Below are 23,978 nucleotides of genomic sequence, written 5' to 3' on the forward strand. Positions count from 1 at the left end.
GGCATAGAGCTGCTGTGCTACCGAGTCACTGGAACTTCCCTTATCTCCAGTGATCAAGCAGAAGCACCGTTTAACACATTTTTTTTCCATGCCCTGCTGATTTGTGTGTCATTTTTGTGCAACACCTAAAACAACAGCGTCCTTGTCTGTGGCTTGGGCCCCAAAGTGCTGCTGCAGTGCAAACGCTGAACATATTAGGTTGGACAGATCTTAAATAGTTCCATATGGAAGGACAGAACTGTACCTGGTCTCAGGGTAGTACAACCGTGTGCTAGGATGTGAGTTATTGGGTCCATGGATTGCAAAAAGGTAAGTGTGGAACTGAGAACATGTAGGTGTAGAAAGGGAACAGATGAAATCAGATGGCTGGCAGACAACAGTGGAAGTGATTTGTCTCCTGGCATAAGATGGTAAGAGCTGCTGAGCAGACCACAGCAGCAGGCAAAGCAGCCCTCAGGGAGCAATTGCAGCAGTGGAGACCTCAGGCATGTCACGCTGATGAATGGCGTTGTGTGAAAATTGTAAAACGTTTTATCAGAATTGAATGATGGGCAGGAAATCAGTGCCACCAAGGAACCCAGAAATGAACTCTTAACAAAAGGCAAAGTTTACTGCTCATAGCTGCATTCTCGCCTTTGGAATAGGATATGAATTGGATAAATCTGTTTTTGTTTTAAACTTCCCTGGCCAAAATTAAAACATGCCACGAGGCTGCGTTCAGCCTAGAAAGCCTCACCAGCAGCATGACAAATGCAGTTGCTCCCTGTTCCTCTGAGGAAGTTACTGTCTTGTAGAGGCAGCTGCTGTGGATAGAGAAAGATGTGCTTACTCGAAGGGAGGAGACGTGCTGAATTCTTGTACTGAGCATTGCTTCTGGGTACTTTGTGGCTCAGGAGTGCCAAAGCTCCATGTGGTCTCCTTCACAGGGTATTTTGTGTATCTGCTTCTTTAGGTCAGTGAAAAAGAGCTGTCTGGTTAGGAGAGTGGAATAGCTTTTCAGGTCATTCTGAAGAGAATCTATAGACGTGTTTTTTTTACCATAGAAACTCTAGCAACAGATTTTTTTTTTTTTCCAATAACAAAAAATCCATTCTTTGCTCTGTTAAATAAAAATCTCATGTAGAGACCCAACCAGTAATTATTAATCTCTGAATTAGGAAATTCGTCCTTCTGCATGTGTGACTGTACCCAGTCTGTATGCATGGCATCTTTTGTCCCATTTGTACCTTTTATTTGCTTCGGTGGTGGAGTATTTGTCTGTTCAACATAGCAGTGCATAGGCAGAGGAATTGATCTCGTTGACAGCTGCACTGAGAACTAACCTAACACTGGTTTCCCTTTGTTCCCCTGCTTGGGGAGCTGAAGCACAGCGTAGTGTTGCAGTCATACTGAATGCCTGCCTCCTCTGACATATCCAGGTTTCCACTGCCGTGCTGTCCATCACTGCAAAAGCCAAGAAGAAGGAAAAGGAGAAGGAGAAAGAGAAGAAGGAAGAGGAGAAGATGGAAGTGGTGGGTGTAAACTTTGAAACTTAAATGTCCTCTTCCCCCTGCCCTGTAAATGTAGAAGGTGTGTCATGAAAGCTGGCACCCACTTAACACTGTACCCAACACTGTGACCCGGATAATGAATTCTTGGTGGTTGCTGTAAGTTGGAAAATAGATGGCAGCTAAAATTCTTGATGTACTTTGACAAAGGACCCTGCCTTTTGTGCTTACATAACAGATGAAAATATGCCAAGAGTAACTGTAAGCTGAAAAGGTGTTATGCTGAGCAGCTCAGTAGAAACTTTTCTAATTCCAGTTTAACATCTCTGTGAGTTGTTAAGCAACATGGTCAGGGAGTTTTAAGAAGAAACACACAAATGGTATGCAAAGGGAGTGTGTCGTAAGATCAAAGGGGTATGTGTACAATAACTATGCAGACCTACTTAAATATTGGCCATGTTGTAGGTGCTGAACTTTCTGCAGTTGGTTTAGAAAATGAATCACCTCAGGTTCAAGGTAGAATCTCTGGTGTTTTTTTTTTGTTCCTTTATCAATGTTCCCTTGTCATCAAACCATCAAACACTGCCTTTTCTTTGAATTATTCTTGCAGCACTATTGACTAAGCAAAATGTGCTGAACAGATGAACGTTTCTTCCAAAATCTTACACAACCTACAGCTAAGTAAAGGTGTTGAGAGGAAGCATTGTATTGGAAGGGATTTACGTGTTGGGCTGAGGGATTCACATGTTGTATCTGTGTACACTCCAACTGTCTGAAAAGTTTTCTTGGCTGAATCAAGCAGAAGAACGAGGATAGCAAAAAGGGAGCTTGCTGCCACCTGCTGTGTTTGAGTTCAGTGCTTTGCTATTGTCCAAATGTCTTAGAGGTATAATTACTTTCCTGTTTTTCTCGTATGCCTATTAAGTGACTAGTAACCCACAGCTTCCAAGCGGTCTGCACAGCAGCAAACAGTCTCTGTGACAGAGAGATTCCTGTTGCTGTTATAGGACATACCATGCATTTGATGGTGTTTCTGATCATTTCCTATTGGTTGTTTCCATCTTCTCCGCAGTTTTCTTTTTCTTTTTTTTTTTTTTTTTTTTTGTAACATGCAGATGTCTCTGAGCAAGAAGGAAAATATGATCCACGTTCTTCTTAAGTATATAAATTATGCTGTATTTTTTTTTTCCTTCTGAGCTTTTGCCTCCAGCTGCTGAGTCAGTGGTAAAGGAGCATCTAACTGCATTTCCCTAGGGAGTCGCTGGAGTTGAGTCATTTTGGTTGAGCTGCTGTTACTACCGGTAGTGTGAAATGCTAGTGATGGTTTTATGGCAGTGAAAAGACAAGGGTGGTTTGGGGCAATTTTTATGTGCTTAGTAATGATATCAAAGAATTTTAAGTTGTGAATAAAAGTGGAGAGTGAGTTTAAGAGGAAGTATTAGAAAGGGAAGCCAGAGGTAAAACCATTCTACTACCATGTCTTGCTGAACTTGCTTTCACCTGCAGTCAAGAGTGAGCCATTGCACTGATGAGAGTACTTAGATCCACACTGATATTGCTGATGCCAGCTCATAGACACATCGTAGCTTGTTCCTCAGATGGTGAATGGCTTCTCACCATGCTCTGGAATTGCTCCCTGTGTGAAGAGTAATTATGAAAGGTTTAGAGACTACCATTAAAACAACTTCGATTTCCTCTTCCCCTCTCCCCAGGATGAAACTGAAAAGAAGGATGAAAAAGAAAAGAAGAAAGAACCCGAACCCAACTTCCAGCTTCTGGATAACCCAGCAAGGGTCATGCCTGCTCAGCTCAAAGTTCTCACTATGACAGAGAGCTGCCGGTATCAGCCTTTCAAACCAGTAAGTGTCACATTACTAGTTTGTGTGCTTGACTGAGCATTCCCTGTGCTGGGCTTATGCATAAGGACCCTGAAGCTCTATGTTTACGTGAGAATGCCACTCACATGCATTGTGTCACTCTAATTTGTTTCAGGGACTCGCAACTTCACTGTTGTCATGTTTACTTTCTAATATCCCTCTCCTCAAATGATCGCGTGCAGTTCTAGCTGGGGGAAAACCAGAGCTGCCACAACCCTTTTCACCATGTTGATGCTGCTTTATCTGTTTCTTCTACGTATGACACATGCTGTAACCTGGAAACCAGTTAGACACTCTGTGTTAATGACATTGCTGGGACGTAGAGACTGAGACGTGGTATTTCCAATGAGCTGAAAAGTGGAACCAGCTCATTGTCAAAGCAGTAAAATAAATACATGGTGACGATCACCCATCATGTGCTGGGGCCTTATTATTCTGCAGTGGGGGTTGCCTATAGAGTTGTGAGTTTTTTCATTAAACAGATTTATTTGGTTGCACCTGACTTTAGAGGAGTGCCTTCATCTCCTGTTAACATAGAGAAGAGCGTGTAACTGCCAAATGGAGAACAAATTAGCATTAGCCCAAGGGATAACTAACTTTTCTGTGAGATGCTCCAACATATTGCAAATATAAGTTTTTTTCCTGGCCTCTATATCTCCTGTATCATATTCTTCTGGCTTTTATTTTTGTCCAACAAATAACACTGTACATCCCCCTCTTGCAGTATTGTGCTTGGGAAAAACATGTGCAGAGTGTTTTTTTTGTGTGTTTTGTTTTGTTTTTTAACTGGGAAAATAGTTGGTTTTATTAAGTGGATTTCCTGGAATTCCATCAGCACATCAGAATCCACTTTACATCATCCCTGTTTGAGACATCTCTTAGCAAATCTATGTAGGGATCTTTCAGTTTCTAACCTCTAAAAAGAAGAGGCGGCCCAACTGGTATTTGGTTTGGGAACATCTGCTACTCAGTCCAGTAAGTGTCCACTCACACAGCTGAAACATGGATATTTGAAACTGCTTGCTGCTTGTTTCACTTTCAAAAGAAGCAGAGCCCTAGTACAGAGCTGTTTAGTGAAGGGAGTACAGTTTCCTCCCTTAACTCCCCAAAAAATTGGTTTTGAAGAGAACTGAACAGTGCGCTTTTTTGCTGGAAGTAGGGTGTGTAACCAAGGAGAGTCTTGAAATGGAGCTGTTTGGGAGCTTTGCTCTACTTTGGGAAATGCCAGAATAAAAGGCCTCTTTGAGATGCTTGTTTATAGCCTGGAGTCCTGGTGTGGTCAACACTGATCCCAGCCAGGCATGACACAGCACTGCCTCTTCGCACCTCATGTTTCACTCCTTGAGACGCAGGGATTTACTTCAGCCTGCCAGGATGTTTGGTTGTGACCTTTGTAATTAATTCCACTTCGTTTTACGAGGTTCTGCTAATAGGATTCCTCAGTCGGTGGAAGCTGGTGATCAGATTAGTCTCTGTTTCAGATAGCCTCCTGGGAGGTGGCTACGGAGAGAAGCTTCACTAGGCTTTTTTGCCCTGAAAGGATGAGCCATATAAAGCTATTATAGTTCAATTAGTTTTTATGTGGAAAGTGCCAGACTGGGACTGGGGTAAAGCTGTGAATCCAGATGCCATTTTCTATCAAACTGAGGCTTAGATAATCGTAATATAAAAAGTAGTCTGGATAGGCTCCGTCTGCTCCATCCCCGTATCGGGCAGGGATCCATGTGGGTGTCAGATGCTTTGCGTTCTGAAACTTCCCCTTTTTCTGGGAAAGTCATACCTTTTGGCACAGAGCCAGTCAGCAGAGAATCAGCAGATACGGTGCTGTTCCTGGCATGAAATGTTGGTGTGAAGGCCACCGTTGAGGAATCTTTGCTGTGACTCCTTCATCTATGAGCAGTGAGGAGAAAGGAACTGCTTTTTGTTTCTTTTCCTAGATAGCACTGAATAATTCTTGAGGGGCTTTGCTTACTCCTTTCCCCTTGCAGAGGCATGCTCGTGAATGGCTGGCGCCTCCACTAAGACTTTCAGAAGTCTGTGAGCATTTGGCCTAGATACTCAGTGAGCTTGTAATGCAGGGTGCAACCAAGTAAGGAAGTATAAATTACCATTAATTACCATTTTTTTATTACCAATAAATTACCATTGAATTACCATTTGTCCCACTTCTCATGGCACCTGATTTTTGTCTCTGCCAGCACAGGGTTTCAGTTTGATGTAATTTGTAGCTACATCCTAAAGGCCCTTTTCTCCCTTTGGTGTCAGTTGAGCATTCGTTCCTGCTTATGGGGAACCTGATTCATCTAGGATAACATCGTGGCCATAAGCACTCCAGCACCAGGCAGCAAGCTGCTTCTAACGCTCACTGCACTTGTCTTGCAGCTTTCCATCGGGGGCATCATCATTCTGAAGGACACCAGTGAGGATATGGAGGAGCTGGTTGAACCTGTGGCAGCTCATGGTCCGAAGATAGAGGAAGAGGAGCAGGAACCTGAACCACCAGAGCCCTTTGAGTACATTGATGATTAAGACCTGAGGTATAATATAGTGTGCAGAGTCACCTTTATTAATCCCAGTGAAGCAAAAGCCTCTTTGGACCAACTGAAGCTGTTGCCAGCATCTGGCTGTCTTGTTTTAGCTCTTTGCTTCTGCATCAGATTCAGAAATACGTGCTCAGTACTGATTTAGAAGAATTGGGTAGCAGTAGAAGGGAAAGCCCGTGGTTCTGGATGAGGCCTTGACCCAGTCATACTGGATCTAGTCTCTAATTGCACAGGCTTGGCTACTTTTGAATAGAACCCTGCTGGGCAGAGTCTGAGCGGTGTATGGGGTCACAGGCAACAGCTGAGCTGGGAATACTCAGCTCATGAAGGACGGTCCCAGAGGAGCAAGTGGTTTATGTAAGAAAGCTGTCATCTACTTGACCTCAGCGTGGCAGGATTGGTCGAAAAAGACCTACTCTGCTCTCTCGGGTTGCCTTCTATTCCCAGAAGTTCTTAGCAGAATTTAGAGACAATTCAGTCATGGGCTCTGTGGAGGGCTCAGAGAACATTACAAGGATCTTTGTAGAACTGTTCCAGACAATGAATAGTGCAGTTCTCAGGTTCCTTGGTTAATGTGCCTGAACTGATGTGCAAGTTTCTCACTGAGAGGCAGAAATCCAGTTACTTTATTTCCAAATATGGGCTGGCATGTCCCAGTGCTCCCACGAGCAAAGATTATGCACTTGAATCAGTGGATGGGCAGGAAAACAAACTCCCTGCTAAAAACTGTAAATGTTGCGTCAGTGGCAGGCTTGGGTGAATGTGTGGGGCCAACCACAAGAAGCCTTAGTTAAATATGTTTGCTTTTCTGGTTTCTCTCTCCCCTTTCTCCAGGATCATGTCCTCTAAAGAAGACACTATGCTTGGTATCGGAAAGACAGACATGAAGACCTTCCTATCGAGATCTGCTGTTCAGTGCATGCAGCCCCAATCTGTGCTGAGCTAAAGCTGATAGTCCGTGTTTTATGGTTGAAGAACAGATATATGCTATTTAGTGTACTCTTTCACAAAACCTTGTTTTCAAATAAATATATTAAAAATTCTTGACAGAAAACTTAGTGCTTGGGGGGGAAAGAGGGAAGCCTACCAATGTCCTCTTCTATTCATCTTAGGAATTAGACCCAAGTCATGCACATTCTTCCAGCAGAGCTCAACTGACTATTCCTCTGTAGCACACACTTAGGCTGACCTAAGCTAGTCTGTAGTCACTCACTACAGTCTGACCCAGCCACAGAACTGATGCTACAGAGACAGCAGCTCTCTACCTGCCACCATCTGTCTAGGTAAGGTCTGCTTCCAAATTACCTCTGCGATACTCACTTTACACTGATCTTCCCCCTTGCTCCTCCTGGTATTCCTGTGTCAGCGTGGGGCTGACAGAAGGGCTGTGGGTGTTAGTAGTGGAGAAACAGAGGCATGTTTCTCTTTGTTTCACAGAATCCCTTTTTTGTGGGCTTTCACCAAATACGAGCATTCTCTGATGTTAGCAGGCAGCTCGAAACACGTTACAGACCTCGATGGGGTGAATCCAGACATGCAAGCATCATTAGCCAAGGGGGAATTTGCAGTCAGGGGTATGCAATGAGCAGCAGTCAAAAGGAAAGAACGCAGCTCAAGCGTTCACTGTGGGCCCAGCCAGGCCCTCACCTGTTGGGCTGTAATGCTTCACAGGTTGCATTGCCAGCGAGCCAGCCCTGGTCGGCTGAAAGCCAACTGCTGGGCTATCCTGCGTGGCTTGAAACGGCATTTAAATGGAACGAGGGTTTTATTACATGGATGTGGGAATATCTTGCTCCATGTGAACATACCACAAGCTCATGCGCATCAGTAATAACGGAAGACAAATCTTGCATGTAGCGCCCGGGAGTTTCTCCAGAAGATGGTTTATTTTGGTGGATGTTTCTATAGCGATCGAATAGTCCGTCTTTGTTCTCTGCAGAGCTTCAGCAGTACAGCGCAGAGCTATAGGCCTTGAAGCCAATTCTGAGTTCTAGGCTTCAATCAAAGTCCCTAAAGTTGAAATGTCTCAGTAGGGGTGCTGGCTAGAGCTCGCTGTAATTGTGATCCAGATCTGTTCTCCCATGCAGCAGAGCTGAAAATGAACCTGAAACAACTACAGACATCATTACTGTGGGTAAAACTTGGAAACAGGTAATCAGTGCTCCAGTCCCATGGTTGTTAGATGTCAGACCTAGCTATTGTGGAGCAAGAAGCAGAAGCTGGACAAATATAAATCTTGTGAGTCTCCCCACCACTTTAATCCTTTCCCTTTGAGTGGGTGCATGTAACCTGTATTGCTGCTTGTTCTGCTGATGCCAACCAGCATGGAATTTGTGTTTTTCAAGTAATTTGTTAGTAATGCCTCATGCCACTTACAAAATACCGCAGAGGGGAGGGCAAGGGGAATTAAAAAAAATAATAATCATTTCAGGTCATTCAACAACCTGCTGGGTAGATAGGTATTGCTAGGAGAGCTCGAGTCGAAGTAGAAATGCTGGGAAAAGCTGGCTTAGAAAGGCCTGAAGGCCTTGATGCCTTGGCCATGCCGTGAACAGACAGCTTCTATTCATGGGAGTTTTTGCTGAGTCTTAAATACTTTAATGTATGCCAGGGTAGCCAATGTATTCCTTGTGCTTTCTGCAGGTTTGGTTCTCAGTGTGGCTGTGTAAATCTACACACACACACACACAGCAGTTCCCACTGAGCCATGTAATGCCTGGGGCACCATCCAGCAGACTTGATTCTTGTGTTAAATGTTTTTCTTGAGCCTGTGAAGTCCACTCCTGGAGCTTTCTTGGTACAAGTACAAGTAAAAACCAGGTTGTCCCAAACTGATTTCTGAGCTGCTACTCTGGGGACATGTGGCAAGGTTACACTCAGGTGGCCAAATCTTCAGCAGAGCTTTTTGGTGGCTGTGGAATAAAAATGTCATGTGTGCTGGGGACCCCAGGAGGGAAATCTGGGAATTGGCCTGTTCACACTTCCCCAGCTCTGCACTTGCCGTGTCTTGTCTGTGCTGTGTAAAGACACGTGGGAACTGCATGGATCGGGGTGACTGCAGAGATGCGTGCACAAAGGCATCTGCTTTCTCTCTAGGGCTGCTCCGGAGAATGTCAGCAGCCCCGTGACAGTCCTGCCAAGAAGCCTGGGTGGTGGAGAGGAGCTGGACGAGCGCTGCTGGAGATGGCTGCTGGTTATAGGGTGAAGCAGGTGAATTACCGGGTGCCCCAGCAGCGTGCAGGAGGCTGCATCTGAAACCTGAGGAGTCCCTCTGAGCTGAGGGGGAGCGGGAAGGGGCAGCTCTGTGGGATGGTGCACAGGGAAAGGCAAAGCTGCTCCGCGGGGTAGGACAAAGTTTTCCAGCGAGTTGATCTCTTGCTGGCGGGCTGATGATTGAGAAGTCACTCCTCTCAGCAGGAGGATGTACGGTGAGTGGCTTTCAGGGATTTCAGCCTGTCTGCACCTCTTTATTAGATCCTGATCCCCTTTCCAGTGCATGCTGAGGAGCTTGAGCAGCTTCCCTGGGGACTGGTGGGGCTGGGAACTGCAGGACCGGCTACGTGCTGTGCTCAAATGGAGGCAGCTGCTGCCTTTCTGATCTCTGGTTTTGGAGAACATGTGTGGGAAGCCTGAATGCTGCTTTAACGAATGTCCTTTAGCCCCAGTGACTCACTGGTGTGCTGATTCCTCAGGAAGTGCTGCTCTCCTGGGCCCACCTGGGAATGCTGTAAGGAAACCCACCCCTGGGGTGCTTGCCAGGGCCTAATTGGCCCTAATGCTCCTGGGTTTGCCGCAGGGAGAGGCAGAGGTGGCAGGAAGCCTGCTTCTGTCCCTCCTGAGTAAAGGGCCTCGTCCCCCTGAACCCTGGTGACAAATCACTTCAGAAAGCGTGCTGCTTCTGACAGGTCCCAGGAGGCCCTGGCCATGTCCTTAGTCCCATTTTTTCTGTCTAACTCGGATTAAAAACCTTTGGGGCACTATGCTGGGGCCAGAGGTGGGGATGGAGATGCTGGCGGCTCCGAGGAGGGGCTATTTGGGACTCTCCCTATGGTGGCGGTGCCGCCCTCCCTATCTCTCCCCTCCCTTCCAGGGCCAGGCCAAGCTCTTCCTCCTCGCCAATTCCTGCCGAGGTTGGGCGCTGCTGATAACAATGAGGACTTGGCCCTTTATCTCCCCGCATCCTTCAGGCCGCAGCGTCTCCCGGCCTCACCCAGGCCCCAGCCTGCCCCTGGTTGTTCCCTGTGGTGACAGGCTGGGTTTTTGGCCCAGCTCTGGGCACACCTTAACCCTGGGGCGGTGGCAGGATGGGAGAGGTCTCTGTAGGGCTTGGGGTGTTTTCTTGCACCCTCTGGGACCAGTGATTCTGAAGGCCTTCACCCAAGGGTGCTGATCTTTCCTCAGGGTGTCCCCACATGGGAGCAAGGCTCTTTCATCCCCTCGTGAAGATACGTGGCGGATATACTGGGCTGTGCCAGGCCCAGTGCAATGTGGTTTTCTGGCACTGGCGGGACTGGGCTGGCCCCGTGCTCTGTGCCTCAGGTGAGGAGAAGCCGCCCCAGGCCCTGCCGCTGGGTTTCAGCTCAGGCCTGGCTTCACGCAGCCTCTCCAATCCTGCTGTGCGTGGGCAAATGGCCCAGCTGGCAGGAGCCCAGGCCTGGAGTTTTGTGTTGGGGGCTGTATTTTCTGCCCCAAACCCTTTGGATCCCAGCTAGTCAGAGATCCTGGAAACCATAAACCGCAAACATCCCAACCCCATGCACTTGGACTGATAAGCCCGCTGCCCCATGTGTGTGCGTGGGGGTGTTTAAGCAACACCCACCACTGCTTTTCCTTTGTGTTGGTGAAGGACTTGCAGAAAATGGATGGCAGAGGATCTGTGCCATGAGGGTCCAGGTGAGGTGGGTCCTGGTGTGCAGGACAGCACATAGAAGCACCCCGGGGCTCACTGCCTGCGGCCTTGGCTCTGGGCTGTTTGAGGGGAAGGGCAGAGCCCTTCGGATGGCAACAGCATCTCCGGCCAAGGGTATAAATTAATAGCTGCTCTGGTGACCCAGGGAAGAACCGCCATGCAGGCAGGGTTAATTGTCAGCAGAAATTATGGGAACATTGTTCCTCCGAAGATAACCTACAAGGGATGAAGCACGGAGCAAATTTTTCCCCTTCAAAGTGAAGGAAAAAGACCTGAAATATTGGTGTGGTGTCTTTGTTCTCAGCATTAGGCTGGCTCTCCCAATTAATTGTTTTTCTCCATGTCTTGTCAATGAGAATCAAGACGGATGAACTTTTTGTTTCGCCATTGTCTTCCCAGAAGAGCTGAGATAGCTCCGGTAGGGCTGGGCCAGTTCTCTGTTTTCTTTACCTTCACACCAAGACCATTTTATCTTTAACCTACACGTGAAATTTAGGGCCCAAGAATGGATTGTCATTTTTGGCAGGAAAGTCTTGTTTTGGTTATAGAAAATTACTGGAGAAGGGTCTGCACGTAAATAGCCTGGCATGGGGCTGACCGCATCCTTCTGGGCGAGGTGGGGACAGAAGCTGGTGGCTCGGCAGCAGCTACATCCAAGGGAGACAGAGCAGCTTTATGATCGCCCAATGCTGTGGAAAACAAGAGAGCTTTTGCAATTGCATTGCCTCGGTTTTCCTTGCAGAGGGCCCTGAGGGTCACGCTGCTGCGTAACTTGAAATGTGAGCAGTGTTTGCACGGCAGGGTACCCTGCCTGAGCGCAGGACCGTGGTCCAAGCAAACTCCTCTGCTCCTGGGCAGTACCAGTAGGAGCCAGGCCGTGCTCCAAACCCAACCGGCAATAATGTGCCATCCACCAAAAACTGATTGATTTATTGTCCAAACGCTCCTTTAAAAGTATTCACAGAAAATCCAAGCCAAAATCATTTTTAGCAACTAAAAGCTGAAGTTTGACTCAGAAAATAACAGGATGTTTAAGTTCTGAAAAATGTTTCCCTCTTGCCTGCTTGCTTTTATTTTTAATGCGACCGCTTGGAAAGGCTACTGAAAGAAGAAATTCCCTGCAACATCTTCCACTTGGGCATAGAAAATAGCAACCTGGTTTTTAATTGAGCAGCAGGTCACCGCCCAGCCCAGGACCTGCAGCCAGCCCCAGGAACATTCAGCTCTGTGGCAGAGGCAGTGCCACCTGTCCCCAGGAAAAAAACCCTCTAAGCAGGGAGCTGGATGATGCCAGATGATGACATTTCATAGTGTTTCATTTAGAATTCAGATTCATTTAGTATACAAACAGCCAAACCCAGAAGCTCTAATTGCCAGCTCAGCCGTGTACCCAGCTGAGCACTTAGCAGCGCACGCAGAAGCTGCCCAGCCAGCCAGAATGGTAAACGTCGTGCGATGAGCAATGGAAACGCAGCCTAACGATGGACACAAATTGCCCAGCACCTCCCTGGTGCTTTATAAAGATGCTCCTGTACTTTCTAGGAATTCAGGCAAGATCCTAGGAATCTCTCACTGCTTTCTTGAAACTTCTTTGGTTTTTTTTTTTTTTTTTTTTTTTTTTTTTTTTGAGTATCTATGTTCTTTTTAGGAATAACAAGATCTTTATAGGAATTACAGACTGGAATTCCAAGGGGCTTTCTGAACATCTTGGTGTACCTCCTGGGAATTTCAGGATGCTTTTTCTTCTAGAGTTTTCCAGGCCTTTCCCTGTGCTTTCAAAGAAATTTCAGGTGCTCTCTAAGCATCATGGAGTCATTTCTAGAAATATCAAAGTGCTTTCTTGGGATGTGGATATGAATAAGAGCACTTTCTGGAAATTTCCCAGTACTTTCTAGGAATTTCCCTTTGCTTTCTAGAAATTACCAACTGCTTTCTAGGACTCGCAGTGTGCTGCCCAGAAACATCTTTGATCCAAAGTCCAGGCTGCTAACGTTCTCCAAGAAGCCACAGGGCTACACAACTGTCTCTGTTTGCAGCACACAGCATCTATTTTTAAATAAATAGAAAGGGGCCTACCTATTTTAGCTTTGAACAGCAATACTGTGGCAAACCATAGAAGCACAGCAGTCTGTTGAGCTTCTGCCATGGTTCAGATGTTTTTTCAACGTCTGGAATTCTCAGCGCAAATAAATTCAGGGATATGGCAAAACGGAGCGTATCTGGAGTGCTTGAGCAGGGGGTGATGCCCCAGTGAGAGATGCTGAGGTTCGCTATAGCAAAACACTTGCTCAGGGGGAGGTGGCAAAGGGCTTGCACAAGCTATCAGATGTTCATCTTCCCTTTCAGAGCAAGCGCTGCTCCCAGTCCTGAAGCCTCACACCTTATTTTAGCATCATTAGATAATTCTCCCTGGGTGTCTTCTGCCCGAGCTCAGCCAACATGCCTTTCTGCAGGAACCAGTCCTGTCTCAAACCACTGCTCTGTCCCCTGCCTGGACAGCCACCATTTGAAGAAGGAAGGCATGGCAGGGGGGATAGATCTCTAAAGGCTGCCTCTGCCCTGTATAAGGTATTTCATATCTTGCTTCCCTTTCCCAAAGAGTAGCAGTCTGCCTCAGTGCTTCATTCTCAAATACCAACCCTCTGCAGGCTGGCAGTGGAGCAGAGCTATTTGCAGCAGTGGTGGGCTGATGATTCCCACGAGTTATGGATGGGATGCTGGTGCCCGCTCACTCAGTGTGACGTGTTTCTGTCATAACTGTTTTCCATCACCTCTCTTTTTCCCAACATTTTTCCTATTAAACCGATAATTTTAGATCTGTCAAGAATGTCTGAGGTTGATTTTTTTTTCCCCTGTGCCTTCAATTAAAAAAAAAAAACCTGCGTAAGGAGAAGAACGCCCTTAGATCACTAGCCAAGGGCAGGCTGTGCCCTGAACCACATTCATACTGAAGTGCCAGTGTTGGGAAGTTAAGGATTGGCCAGGAAATGGTCTCAGCAGAGAGCAGGGCCTCTGAGCTGTCTGGTGAGATTAGCTTCTGGTTTTTGGGAGGTTATTGCGGTTCAAAATCCGTGGCTGGGGCAGATGCAGAGCACTGCAGGCTGTTCTTGCTGCCTCTTTTGGCAGCCTTTTAGAGGCAGGAAGATGGTGTCATGTTGTGTCTGGCTGTGGTGGGGAGGCGAGGAGGACATGAGTCTTCCCAGGAGTTCACCTGAGGTATGGGCAGGGGAAAACACAGCTGTGCAGGTGAGACCAGAATCCCAGAGAGAACATCACTGGTGATAAAAAGACATTTTTCTTTTTCTAGCAAGTCTTTCATAGAAAAGTGGGTGCCTGTGGGTCCCTCCTCTAATGGTTTCTGCCTCTCCACCATGCGGGTTGTGGCAGGGCTGTGTCTCAGTTCTCTGTCACCAAAAGCTAAGCCCCTCTACCTTTATCTGATAACTTTGTTAAATTAATTTTCTAAAGGGGGCAGTAAATGGAGTGGGTAACCTTTGCCCATTTTTGGTTTAAACAGATCAGGAATTACAGCTGGAGCTCACATTCACTTAACAGACTGCACCATAGAGGTGTGCAGGTGTGGATGTTGTAGCACGTGGCATTAAACCTTATTATGAAATTGTTTAATTGTGCATCCGAAAGCTCTGCCTTCAGGCCTGCAGAGAAGATGGCGCCCACAACTTCTCCACAACCTCTGGGCTGTGCGGGGTGTAAGGGAGCTACACAACCTGTATAGTAATGTGGCGTGTCTTTTTTTTTTTTTTTTTTTTTAATTAATTTGACCACAAACACTCCTCAGATAACTTTAAAAAAGAGAGGACTGAAACACAGCGGCCGTTAGACAGAACCAGCCCAAACCCTCACAGACTCTGACCCCCTCCCCCTCCCCAGGGGCCGCCCCGCAGCGGCCGCCATCACGGCGAGGCCGGCGCCCCCCCCCCCCCCCCCCCGCCACGTGACGCCGTGTCCCCGCTTGGCATTGGCCGAGCGCGGTCACGTGCCGCAGGAGGGAGGTGGGGGCGTGAGGCCGCGGTTGCCACGGCGACCGGAGGCGGCGGCGGCCCGCAGGTAGGCCGCGGCCTGGCCCGGCCCGGGGCCGCTGTGGGGCCGGGGGGCTCTGGGTTTTTTTTTGGGGGCTCTGAGACCGCTGTGGGGCTGCTTTGGGGCCGCTGACCCTTCCCTCTTGCCCTTCTCCCCTCCAGGTGTGTCGCCGGTGAGCCCCGGCGGTGCCGCTCGGCGATGGGCGACGTGCTGGCTTACGAAGCCGAGCTGCTCGGGCTGGTCAGAGAGGTTGGTGTGCGCTTATTTTCCCCTTTTTTCTACCCTTTTTTTGTTGAAATGAGCAAGGGGAGGTTCAGAGCGCTTGTGTTTGGGAGCAGGGTGGTGTAAGCGCTGCGTGCTGTGGGTGTGCAGCCGGGCAAGCGTTTGCTATGCCTGGAAGTCAGAGGTTCACAGGGCTTAACGTGCGTTAAATGCCAGCAGCCACACGTCTGATAATTAAAAAATATATGTTGTTCGTCGTAAACGAGGCTTTTGTTAAAGGGACAGTTAAATTGATTAGATCCTGGACAGCTCTGGGGCTCGGGTCCAACGTGCGGCACTGGTGAGAGCCTTAAGCCAGGTGGCTGGGCTGCCATCTGATTTTGTGCCTCTATAAAATTGCAGAGGCACATAAAAGCCCCAGAAATGACAAAGCCCAGGCTGAAGTCCTGAGACCACTGGTCTCCATGGTTTAATGCCTAATCAGGGTTCTCTAGTTAGGTGCTCCTCTACCCATATTGCCCATTAGATGATATTCTGAAGTGTGAAACAGTCCTATGGAAAAAAAATGTGAGAGGCAAACTTTAAAGGGTGGGCATTTCTCTGGTGGTTTGTGCTTCTGCCTCCTGGATAAATTGGCTAAATGGGATGTTTGTGATTGGGAACAGGGACACAAGCTGTGATCCCTGTTGCTTGTTACTGTCACGTTCCTTTGATCAGCACAGTCTCAGTAGCCTGACTGAGACCTGAAGTGAGCAGCAAACAAACCAGCAGCCTCCCACCTGCACCGTGTGCTTGTGTGACCCAATTTGCTGCACGGTTCTGCAGGCGCCAGCGCTGTGATCAGGGGCAGCAGTCAGCCACTATTGTGCCCAGCTTTTCCCAGGCTGTCTCTTGAAAGCTTGGACTCTCTGCCTAAAGAGTTTATCAAAAGGCAAAATCTTACAAAGCTTATTTTGTTTGTTTGTTTGTTTCTCAGAAAACAAATTAAAAAGTTCTAAGTACTCAATCATCAACGTAGTACTGTTTATGTTAACAGTGAAGAAAATAAATGATTCCAGTTCTCTGTGGCAATGTTGGACACCCAGATCAAGGTTGCAAGACAAAATGTGATGTCCTGCCACAGCAACCAATAACTAAGGCTCATGAGATGGGGGAGGAGAGGGAAGACATGTAATATCATGACTGTACATTGTGGGAGGAAGAGAGGGGGCTGTTCTTCTCTTCTTCAGAAGAGCAATGCTTGGTTAGCTGGCCGTTGATTTGGCTAATGCAACTTCACATATCATGGGTGAACTGGCTTAGGATTCCAGCTTTGTGGCTGCTGAAGAGCACACTTAAGAATTCTGTCCGCCGGGAACATTATCTGCAAGGAAGTTATTTACTTTTTTTATTCAGCTGAGGCGTTGGCAGTAATGGATTTTCTTTCTTTTTTCTTCTTTGGTTGCATTTAGTTACTGTCTAAACTGGGGGGCATCATACTTTTAGAGACAGTGTGCTTGGTTTCAAACACTGTTGTCTAAGATGTAGAAGGAAACCTAAGTTAAGAAATGGTAGGCTCTCACCATGTGAGACACAGTTGTTTGTTCCTGTATAATCTTTCAACATTTATGGACCATACTACAGAGAAACTTCTAAGGACTTTGGCAATTCGTGGATCACTCTTTGAAGCACTAATAATCTAAGAAAAATATTTCTGTATGTTTTTATCTTGCAGTATTTGGATTTTGCAGAATTTGAAGAAACAGTGAAGGTATTTGCAAAGGAATGTAAAATAAAAGGGAAGCCTCTACCCAAAACAGCAGGTGTTTCCTTGAGAGATTCAAAAGCCTTGCCTGTGCAGGTAACGCATCACTTGCACTTATTTTGAATAATACTCAAAAGAGTTTAAGTCCGCTAACCACTGTGTGAATTATTACGGCACTGTCTGAACTGATTCTTATTTATTTGGAGAAGGCTGCTAGCAGTCTTCTTTCAGTGCAGGAACCTCCACATTTGCTTTTTTGAAGAGCTTCAATCCTTCTGAACCTGAGGCAGTAGTTCTGGTTCACAGTATTTTAGGTTTTTAGCTTGATGTACTTTGAAAAGTTGATTTTCAGATGCTGCAGGTATTTGTTTTTCTCTTATGGTGAAGGTGGGTCCCCAGATCGATGTTTGAAAATTCTTTGCTTCTTGTGTCAATGGGTGATTCAGGCTCTCAAAGAGATTAGAGATAGTTGGAGAAGGAATATTTAGCCAGTCATCAAATGGTAAGAGGGTTTGGGTAAAGCTTTAATTCAGCATCTTCAGATGGCACTTGGATTCTTCATTAACTAGCCTGAGTAGCCTTTGAAACTCTTCTGTGTTTGTTTTTTGACTGAATGCTTTTGCCTTTTGCAGAAAGATTTGCTAGCAGCATTTGAAAATGGTGAGCAGAAAGCTTTCTTCCAGCTCTGGGAGGAGCATGTTTCATCTTCAGTCCGGGACAATGAACCAGCTGCTCAGAAGCTGGAGTTCTATCTTCACATATACTTTGCTACATACCTCTTGAAACACTCTGTGGGAAAGCCTGTAAGTTTCCTTGACGGTTTGAACTTCAAATTGCCTTCATTTGTTTTACTTGATATACTTGTCTTTAGTGCAGATGGCAGTGGGATGCTTAGTAAGAAGTCACAGAGTACACATCTGGATTTTGGGCAGCAGTCCACATTTTAGATGAAAGCAGACACTTGAGATGGAATTTGTTCCTTATTGTGGAGCTCCTGAAATATCTTGGAAAATACCAGTGTACTGATATTTTCACACCTCTAATTGTATACACTGAGATTTCAAATTTGAAGTTAATGTCTTTAGGTCTCTGCTTACGTCTGCCAGCTTTACAGTGCATTCAGAACAGCAGTCTTCTAAATAAATATGTGGTTTTATTTCCTAGGACAAAGCTGAACTTGAGGAAAGGATTTCTCACTTTAAAGCATACCTTGAAACAAAAGGAGCTGCACTGAGCCAGACTACAGAGTTTCTTCCCTTCTATGCTTTGCCTTTCGTTCCCAACCCTATGGTGCATCCTTCATTTAAAGAACTTTTCCAGGTACTTTGCAGAAATTGTATTTATGATGTTTGTTGTTTTTTTTTTTTTCCCCTTGGAATGGTAGGTGTTAAATGATATTTGATTTGGTAATTGCTTTTATCATTTCCTCTAACAGAAACTGTACAATCATAAAAGAAGACATTTCATGGAGGAGTGTAATCAATAGCAGAGTAACATCTTAAATATTTGAGTCTTAAATGGTGTGCTGACATTAAAAAATAAATAAATGCCTCTTCTTCCTTTCCACACAACCCTGAAATATGCTTGCTTATGGGAGTCACTGTGTAGTAGTGCAACTCCACTTATGTGCTTTGAGGATGTTGCCCTGGGGTATTCCACTATCTGTGTGTACAGTTTGGTTTTAAAACACGATAGCTAGGCATAAGAAGATTGAAGCAGTTTCATTTAATGTGGAAAAGAGAAAGTCAACTTTATAAGTAATTAACTAATCTTCCTGTAGCAGAAATTGAGGATGTAATTGTCTTAAATGAGACAATAAGTCAGTGTTGTCTGTGTTCCCTGGGAGTTGTTGTTTTTTTTCTTCCCAGAAATACTGGAAGAGCATAGCTGTGTTTAGTGGCTTAGTGACTCTTGCCACAGGCATTTTTACTGCTTAATAAATCTTGTTAACTACATTTTAGCCTTTGCCTGTGGCTGTTTCAGAGTTCAGTTCGTAGGCACATGCAAGTTCTTAGGCGCATGTACATGCAAGGTGAGGAAAGAGTATAAAAGTTAGTGTGGTTCAGCTTCAAAATAGATTTTCATTGCCAGGTGCACTGATGATCTACAGTTATTCTGTTGATGACGGGGTAATAAAGCACCTTCACATTGACTGCCTTCTGAGCACCAGGCAGGGAGATGCTTAGGAGATGCTGTCTGGAGCTGCGAAGTATCAGTGGCAATTCCTTTGGGTAGGGTGCTGCTCCCATTCCACCTGCTGACAGCTCGTTCCTGCAGTGGAAAGCTGTCATTAACTTCTTGGTTTTGTGGCACACAGCTGGCTGTGCTGCTGCACTCGACCTGGATCGAGAAGCTGAGCTGCTGTATTGCATGTGAATGTGCGGGTATAGAGCTCCCCCATGTCTGCACACACATGTGCACAGATCTGTTTGTGAAGTACGTGTAATGTTTTGCAGGGCTATACGCTTGATGTGCCCCACCATCCTACAACCTGGGTGGTTGTGCTGGCTCACCTAAGGGGCTGTGGGCAGTCACTGTGGTGGGAAGGGGTATTTTAATCCATGTTGCTGTCACACGTGGTTTGATATCAAATCAAACCTGAAGTGATGCTTGCCCTAGGGCTGACTTTATATGTAGCAGCTGATGAGGAGCTTTAGTTTAACACCAAAAAAGGCATATGCTGCAATTTTCCTTTGGGACTAGCTATAAATAATGAGATGTGCTAGTTGACATCAGGCTTGGGATATGACTACTTTTTTAATTATACTTAGCAGCTTTTTTTTTGTTGTTGTTGTGGAATGCCATATCGAAGACAAGATCCTGGGGTTTATTCATAGTAACTCTGTCAAAGCTCTTAGTCCACAGTCACTCATGTTTTCTCGTGGGAATTGTACAATTCACTCTGTGTTAGTGTGGAAGCACAGGTTGTTTTACATTTGAGAAAGAACAGCAGTGAGTCACTAGTCTACCAAGCAGTGTTCTTACAGCATTACTTTTTTCTCAGGCATCTGATGTTTTATAACTGGAGTTCCTTGCTGCTTGTTTAATATATCTTAAAAAATAATACACACGTCTTTCTGTAGCAGACACAGCTCCTTTGGTAATATACGACATCTTGTGTGGTGCACCCTGCTTGTTACTAAATTGGTGAATGCAGCAAGTAAATTCTGTACACTCTCCAACATGGTGAGATAAGGGCAAAAGGGCAAGTTTGAGCTGCAAGAGCAGCTTGCAATGTATATAAATACAGCAGTAAACTAGGAAGCCCCTGATATTTTTTGGAACACGTTGATTTTTCACTTGTTGGAAGATAACTGCTTTTTCATCTATTGGCTAGCTTTTTAGCAGAAACCAGCTGAACTGAAGGTTTGAAAAACAAGAAATGAGTAATCAGTGAATTCTTAGGTGTATTTTTTTTCCTTAACTATTATTTTCTTGTGCTTATGAGGCAGAGACGCTATGTGAGACAGAAAACAGTATTCCAGTTAGTGGCTGATGCGTTAGTCCAGATTTTCATACGTGAGTCATTTTTTTTTCTCCAAATGTGTTTTGGAAATGTTGTACCCTGACCACTGATGTCACGTCATGACGCTTTAGACAGAGTCTAAAGTCCCAGATTTTGTCAGGAATGAAAGATGACTTCAGGGATTTTCTTTTGAAGAATGGAAAATAGCTCATTTTGTGCTTTATTTTAAAAATGTTAAATTCATATTATCTTTTTATCAAGTTGCTTGTATTTTAAAGGTACTTGTAATTGAAAAGCAGTTGTTGCATAATCATACAAGGCACCAATACTGTGTGACAGCTTTCTAAAAACATGATGTGGCTTTAGTTCAAGTATAAGTCTTGTATAGAAATAATACTGAATTTACTCTTGGTGTACTTTTATGAGTAGTTAGCAACCACATTCACTGCAGTAACAGTGAAAGAAAAGCTTTTCACTATAATGTTGGCTGCCTTGTTTACTAGTAGAAGGTTGCTGTGATCCAAACAGTACTTCCAGCAAAGCGTACATATTTGGCGAACAGCTGTCATCATTTGTTTTTCTTTTGAAGGATTCTTGGACATTGGATTTAAGGACAAGATTGGAAAAGTTCCTGTCTCTGACTCTCAAAGCCAGCCAGACTCCCAGGCTTCTCACTTTATTTGTATCCTTTTGAGAAAATACTTTGAAGATCATTAGAATTACTGTAAAGAGACAGTATAATTTATCAGAAGAGTATGCTGGTAAGATCTATTGTACAACTGCAGTAACATTGCAGTTTAATGTGTTTTGGTAGGAAACATTCAAAACTCTATGTTCAAAACCAAACTTTTGAAAAAGTAATGCAAAGACAATGTATGGATGCATATGAAACTGTATTTATTATATGACCCTTCTCTGCTTCTGTGTGTGATGTACAGGATACCCCAAAGCCCGACCCCTCTCTCTGTGTTTGGAAAGCTCTTAATCTTTTCAATTAGCCATTTCAAGGACTAGCTGAAAGTTTTCCAGGGCCTTTAAGGGTTCCAGAAATCACTGTTTTATTAAATGAGTTGTCTTTCAGACTAATTTTTCTTCTAATATTGTTTAAGCTGTGTTGTCAGGCCTTATTTGCAGGCTAACTAGCTGTATGACAGGATAATGTTCTCCATTTTTGGTCAGTATAGTTAAAGGCAAGGCAGAGAGAACTAAACTGCAGTCTTTGTTTCTGCCTGCCTCCTGTTTTGACAGGACAGGTTTAAAATCCTTTTCCTCCTACATCTTACTGCATCCTAAAACATCATGCCACTGTGGAATTGAATGAGAGCTGGAAATGATATTTTTCCTGCGCCATTCTATTTGCCAGGATAAGGAGCAATGATCAAGAGTCTGCTTTCACTTCCATGTTAGAGCAGTTTGTGTGTGTGTGTGCGTGACATGGAACAGTTATATTTCTTTCTGTTTATTCGTCTTTATGTAGTAACGTACTGGATCCTGACTGAACCCTAAATATTTGTTAGAATATATTGTTTGCATATATGTATATTGATTTTATGAGCAGTTTGACTTTGTTGTTGTTGTTAATATATTTAGTCTGGATTTACCGTATTTTCAGATTTGGATCTTGTATGTGCAAAGGTCAGCAAAAAGTCTCATGTTTCTATATAACATTGTGCACTTGAAAGATTTTTATGTGTTTATTTTGATTCATTTATTACTGATTTTCCATGAAGCATCAGGCATGGGCTGTTGCCTGGGGCTGCAGGAATATTTGGCTTGGTTGGGTGTGCTAGTTGGTTGAATTTCTCGTTCTATCTCTGGAACTAAATGCATACTTGAAAAGAAATACATTTTCCTGAACAGCTCCTACTCATACAACAGAAGGAGAATGGACAGTGCAACAAAGGTAAATGTGGAGATGCGGTAAGGATATTCTGTAAGATTATTAGGGGCTATAAAAGTAGCGGAAATTAGGCCTAAATGACAGGGAAATATTTTGATGCATGTCAAAGTCCTTTGAAATCCATACCCCTGTTTTGGTGGTAGCTATTGCCAGGCTGCTTGAAGCCCGTGGGCTTGAGCACAGAGATGTGCTGGGAATGGAAGGGGCCTGTTAGTGGGATTTGCATTTTATCTCTGTTCTGTCCTGAAATAAAATTATGGTAAAAACAAGTGGATAACTCTGTACAAAATGCATGCCATCTCTCTGTTTTTAGTTATGATTAAAACATGTTTCCTCAGATTTGTTTCCAGTACCCACCTAGGCCTATCTGCATCTTCCAGGCTTCACATCTCAGTCCTTTACTCTGAAGGCTGTCAGACCTTCTTAGAGAAAGTAGATTTGTGTTCCTATTCATTTACCCTGTTTAAACTCTTAACATAGTACAAATTGGTATCTCCTAAGAATCTCTGAATAAGAATGTCTTAAATATTTCAAGTAGGCTGTTCATAAACACTTATCTAAGTAACCTGGGGTCCTATAAAATGGTAATTTTAGCGCTAAATCCCATTAGATGCAGACAGCACTTGAAGTATATGCCTTTTAAAAATCAGTTCAATAAATAGAATTGAAGGTCCTAAGTCTATTGCGTTCATCTTTTCAATTGACTTTTTGTGTTCACTGTTTTGATGGGAATTTGTATGAGCTCACCTTGGGTTCCTAAAATTTTTCCTGCTGAGTTGCTTTAATCGTAGTTTTACCTTGAGAATTTTTTAATTGTGTATTGAATTAGAAAGAAAATGAAGGTCATCTCTCATTGTGAGGTTTGGGTATTTTTTTTTTGTAAGTTTGTGCTTTACGTTGTTAGAATTTCATTTAGTAATAGATCTTTATTTGCTAAAAGTCACTTTTTTTCCTTGTCATGGAGATTCCTGAAGGCGGTAATTCCATACTCTGATTTGAAAGACATAACTACTTGATTGGGCCTCAGTTATTTAGGGCCTAAGTATTCTTTTATTTCGGTAAGTTCTGTGCTCTGTATGAGTACAGAGATGGTCACAGTATTGACTCCACACAGCCTTAATTTGTAGATCTGTTACATGCCTTAGAGTTTGAGTCAGGGTGGATTTTTCGTAAAGGCTATTTGAGGTCTGTCTCATTTGAAGGTACCGGGTCTGAGACATTAGTTCTGCAGTATGTTTCTTGGATCACGTGGGATCTGCAGTATGTACTCGCTGCTGGAGAATGTTTACATTATCAGTGAAGGAGAAATGTAAAGAAAATTCATCGGTAACATATGAGTCAAGAGTGATGTGGCAGAGAGTCCTCTTAAACAGCCTTTTGTAAACAGTTGCCAATCATTAGTCTCACATACTGAAGCACTTCAAGTTTGGGTGGGATGGTGCTTTCGAAGATGTCCTGGAGAGTTTAGTGGGTGTGCTTTTCCTGATTAACCTGCTACAGTCTCTGGCTCTTCACCCATTTGCCAAATGTGCTTCTTAAGAAGACGTGACAAATGAGCAGAGATAATTATATAGATGAGAGAGCAAGCCAAGAAAATGGGTATCAGGAGATGCCTGAAGCCAGCACCTTCGCTTTGCAGAGCCACTGGCTTTACTGTACACTCTATCTTCCTAAACCAGGTTAGTCCTCTGCTCTTTATTGTCCCATCTTTCCCTCCACATAAAAGTAATGATTGTGGTAGGTGTTAGGTCTGGAGCTTGTTTTCAATCCTCTGTAACCCTAGTTTATT

General features: G+C 44.6%; 2 protein-coding genes across 2 annotated transcripts in view; both read left to right on the forward strand.

The window, feature by feature from the left end:
* The window catches only part of PSMD1 (proteasome 26S subunit, non-ATPase 1), a 71,244-nt gene extending 64,295 nt beyond the window's left edge, over positions 1 to 6,949 (forward strand). The window contains exons 22-25 of the mRNA XM_082767025.1: positions 1,419 to 1,511; positions 3,200 to 3,346; positions 5,747 to 5,901; positions 6,742 to 6,949. Of these exons, the coding sequence (XP_082623151.1) occupies positions 1,419 to 1,511; positions 3,200 to 3,346; positions 5,747 to 5,893 (387 nt within the window). The 3' untranslated portion in view covers positions 5,894 to 5,901; positions 6,742 to 6,949. The remainder of the gene's footprint in view (positions 1 to 1,418; positions 1,512 to 3,199; positions 3,347 to 5,746; positions 5,902 to 6,741) is intronic.
* Positions 6,950 to 14,848: 7,899 nt separating this feature from the next.
* The window catches only part of ARMC9 (armadillo repeat containing 9), a 65,262-nt gene continuing 56,132 nt past the window's right edge, over positions 14,849 to 23,978 (forward strand). The window contains 7 exon segments of the mRNA XM_082766737.1: positions 14,849 to 14,884; positions 15,019 to 15,106; positions 16,794 to 16,919; positions 17,456 to 17,626; positions 17,988 to 18,143; positions 20,879 to 20,971; positions 22,168 to 22,192. Coding sequence (XP_082622863.1) covers positions 15,056 to 15,106; positions 16,794 to 16,919; positions 17,456 to 17,626; positions 17,988 to 18,143; positions 20,879 to 20,971; positions 22,168 to 22,192 — 622 coding nt within the window. The 5' untranslated portion in view covers positions 14,849 to 14,884; positions 15,019 to 15,055.

This window comes from Aythya marila (assembly GCF_965140915.1).
Source record: "Aythya marila genome assembly, chromosome: 9".
Classification (NCBI taxonomy): Eukaryota; Metazoa; Chordata; class Aves; order Anseriformes; family Anatidae; genus Aythya; species Aythya marila.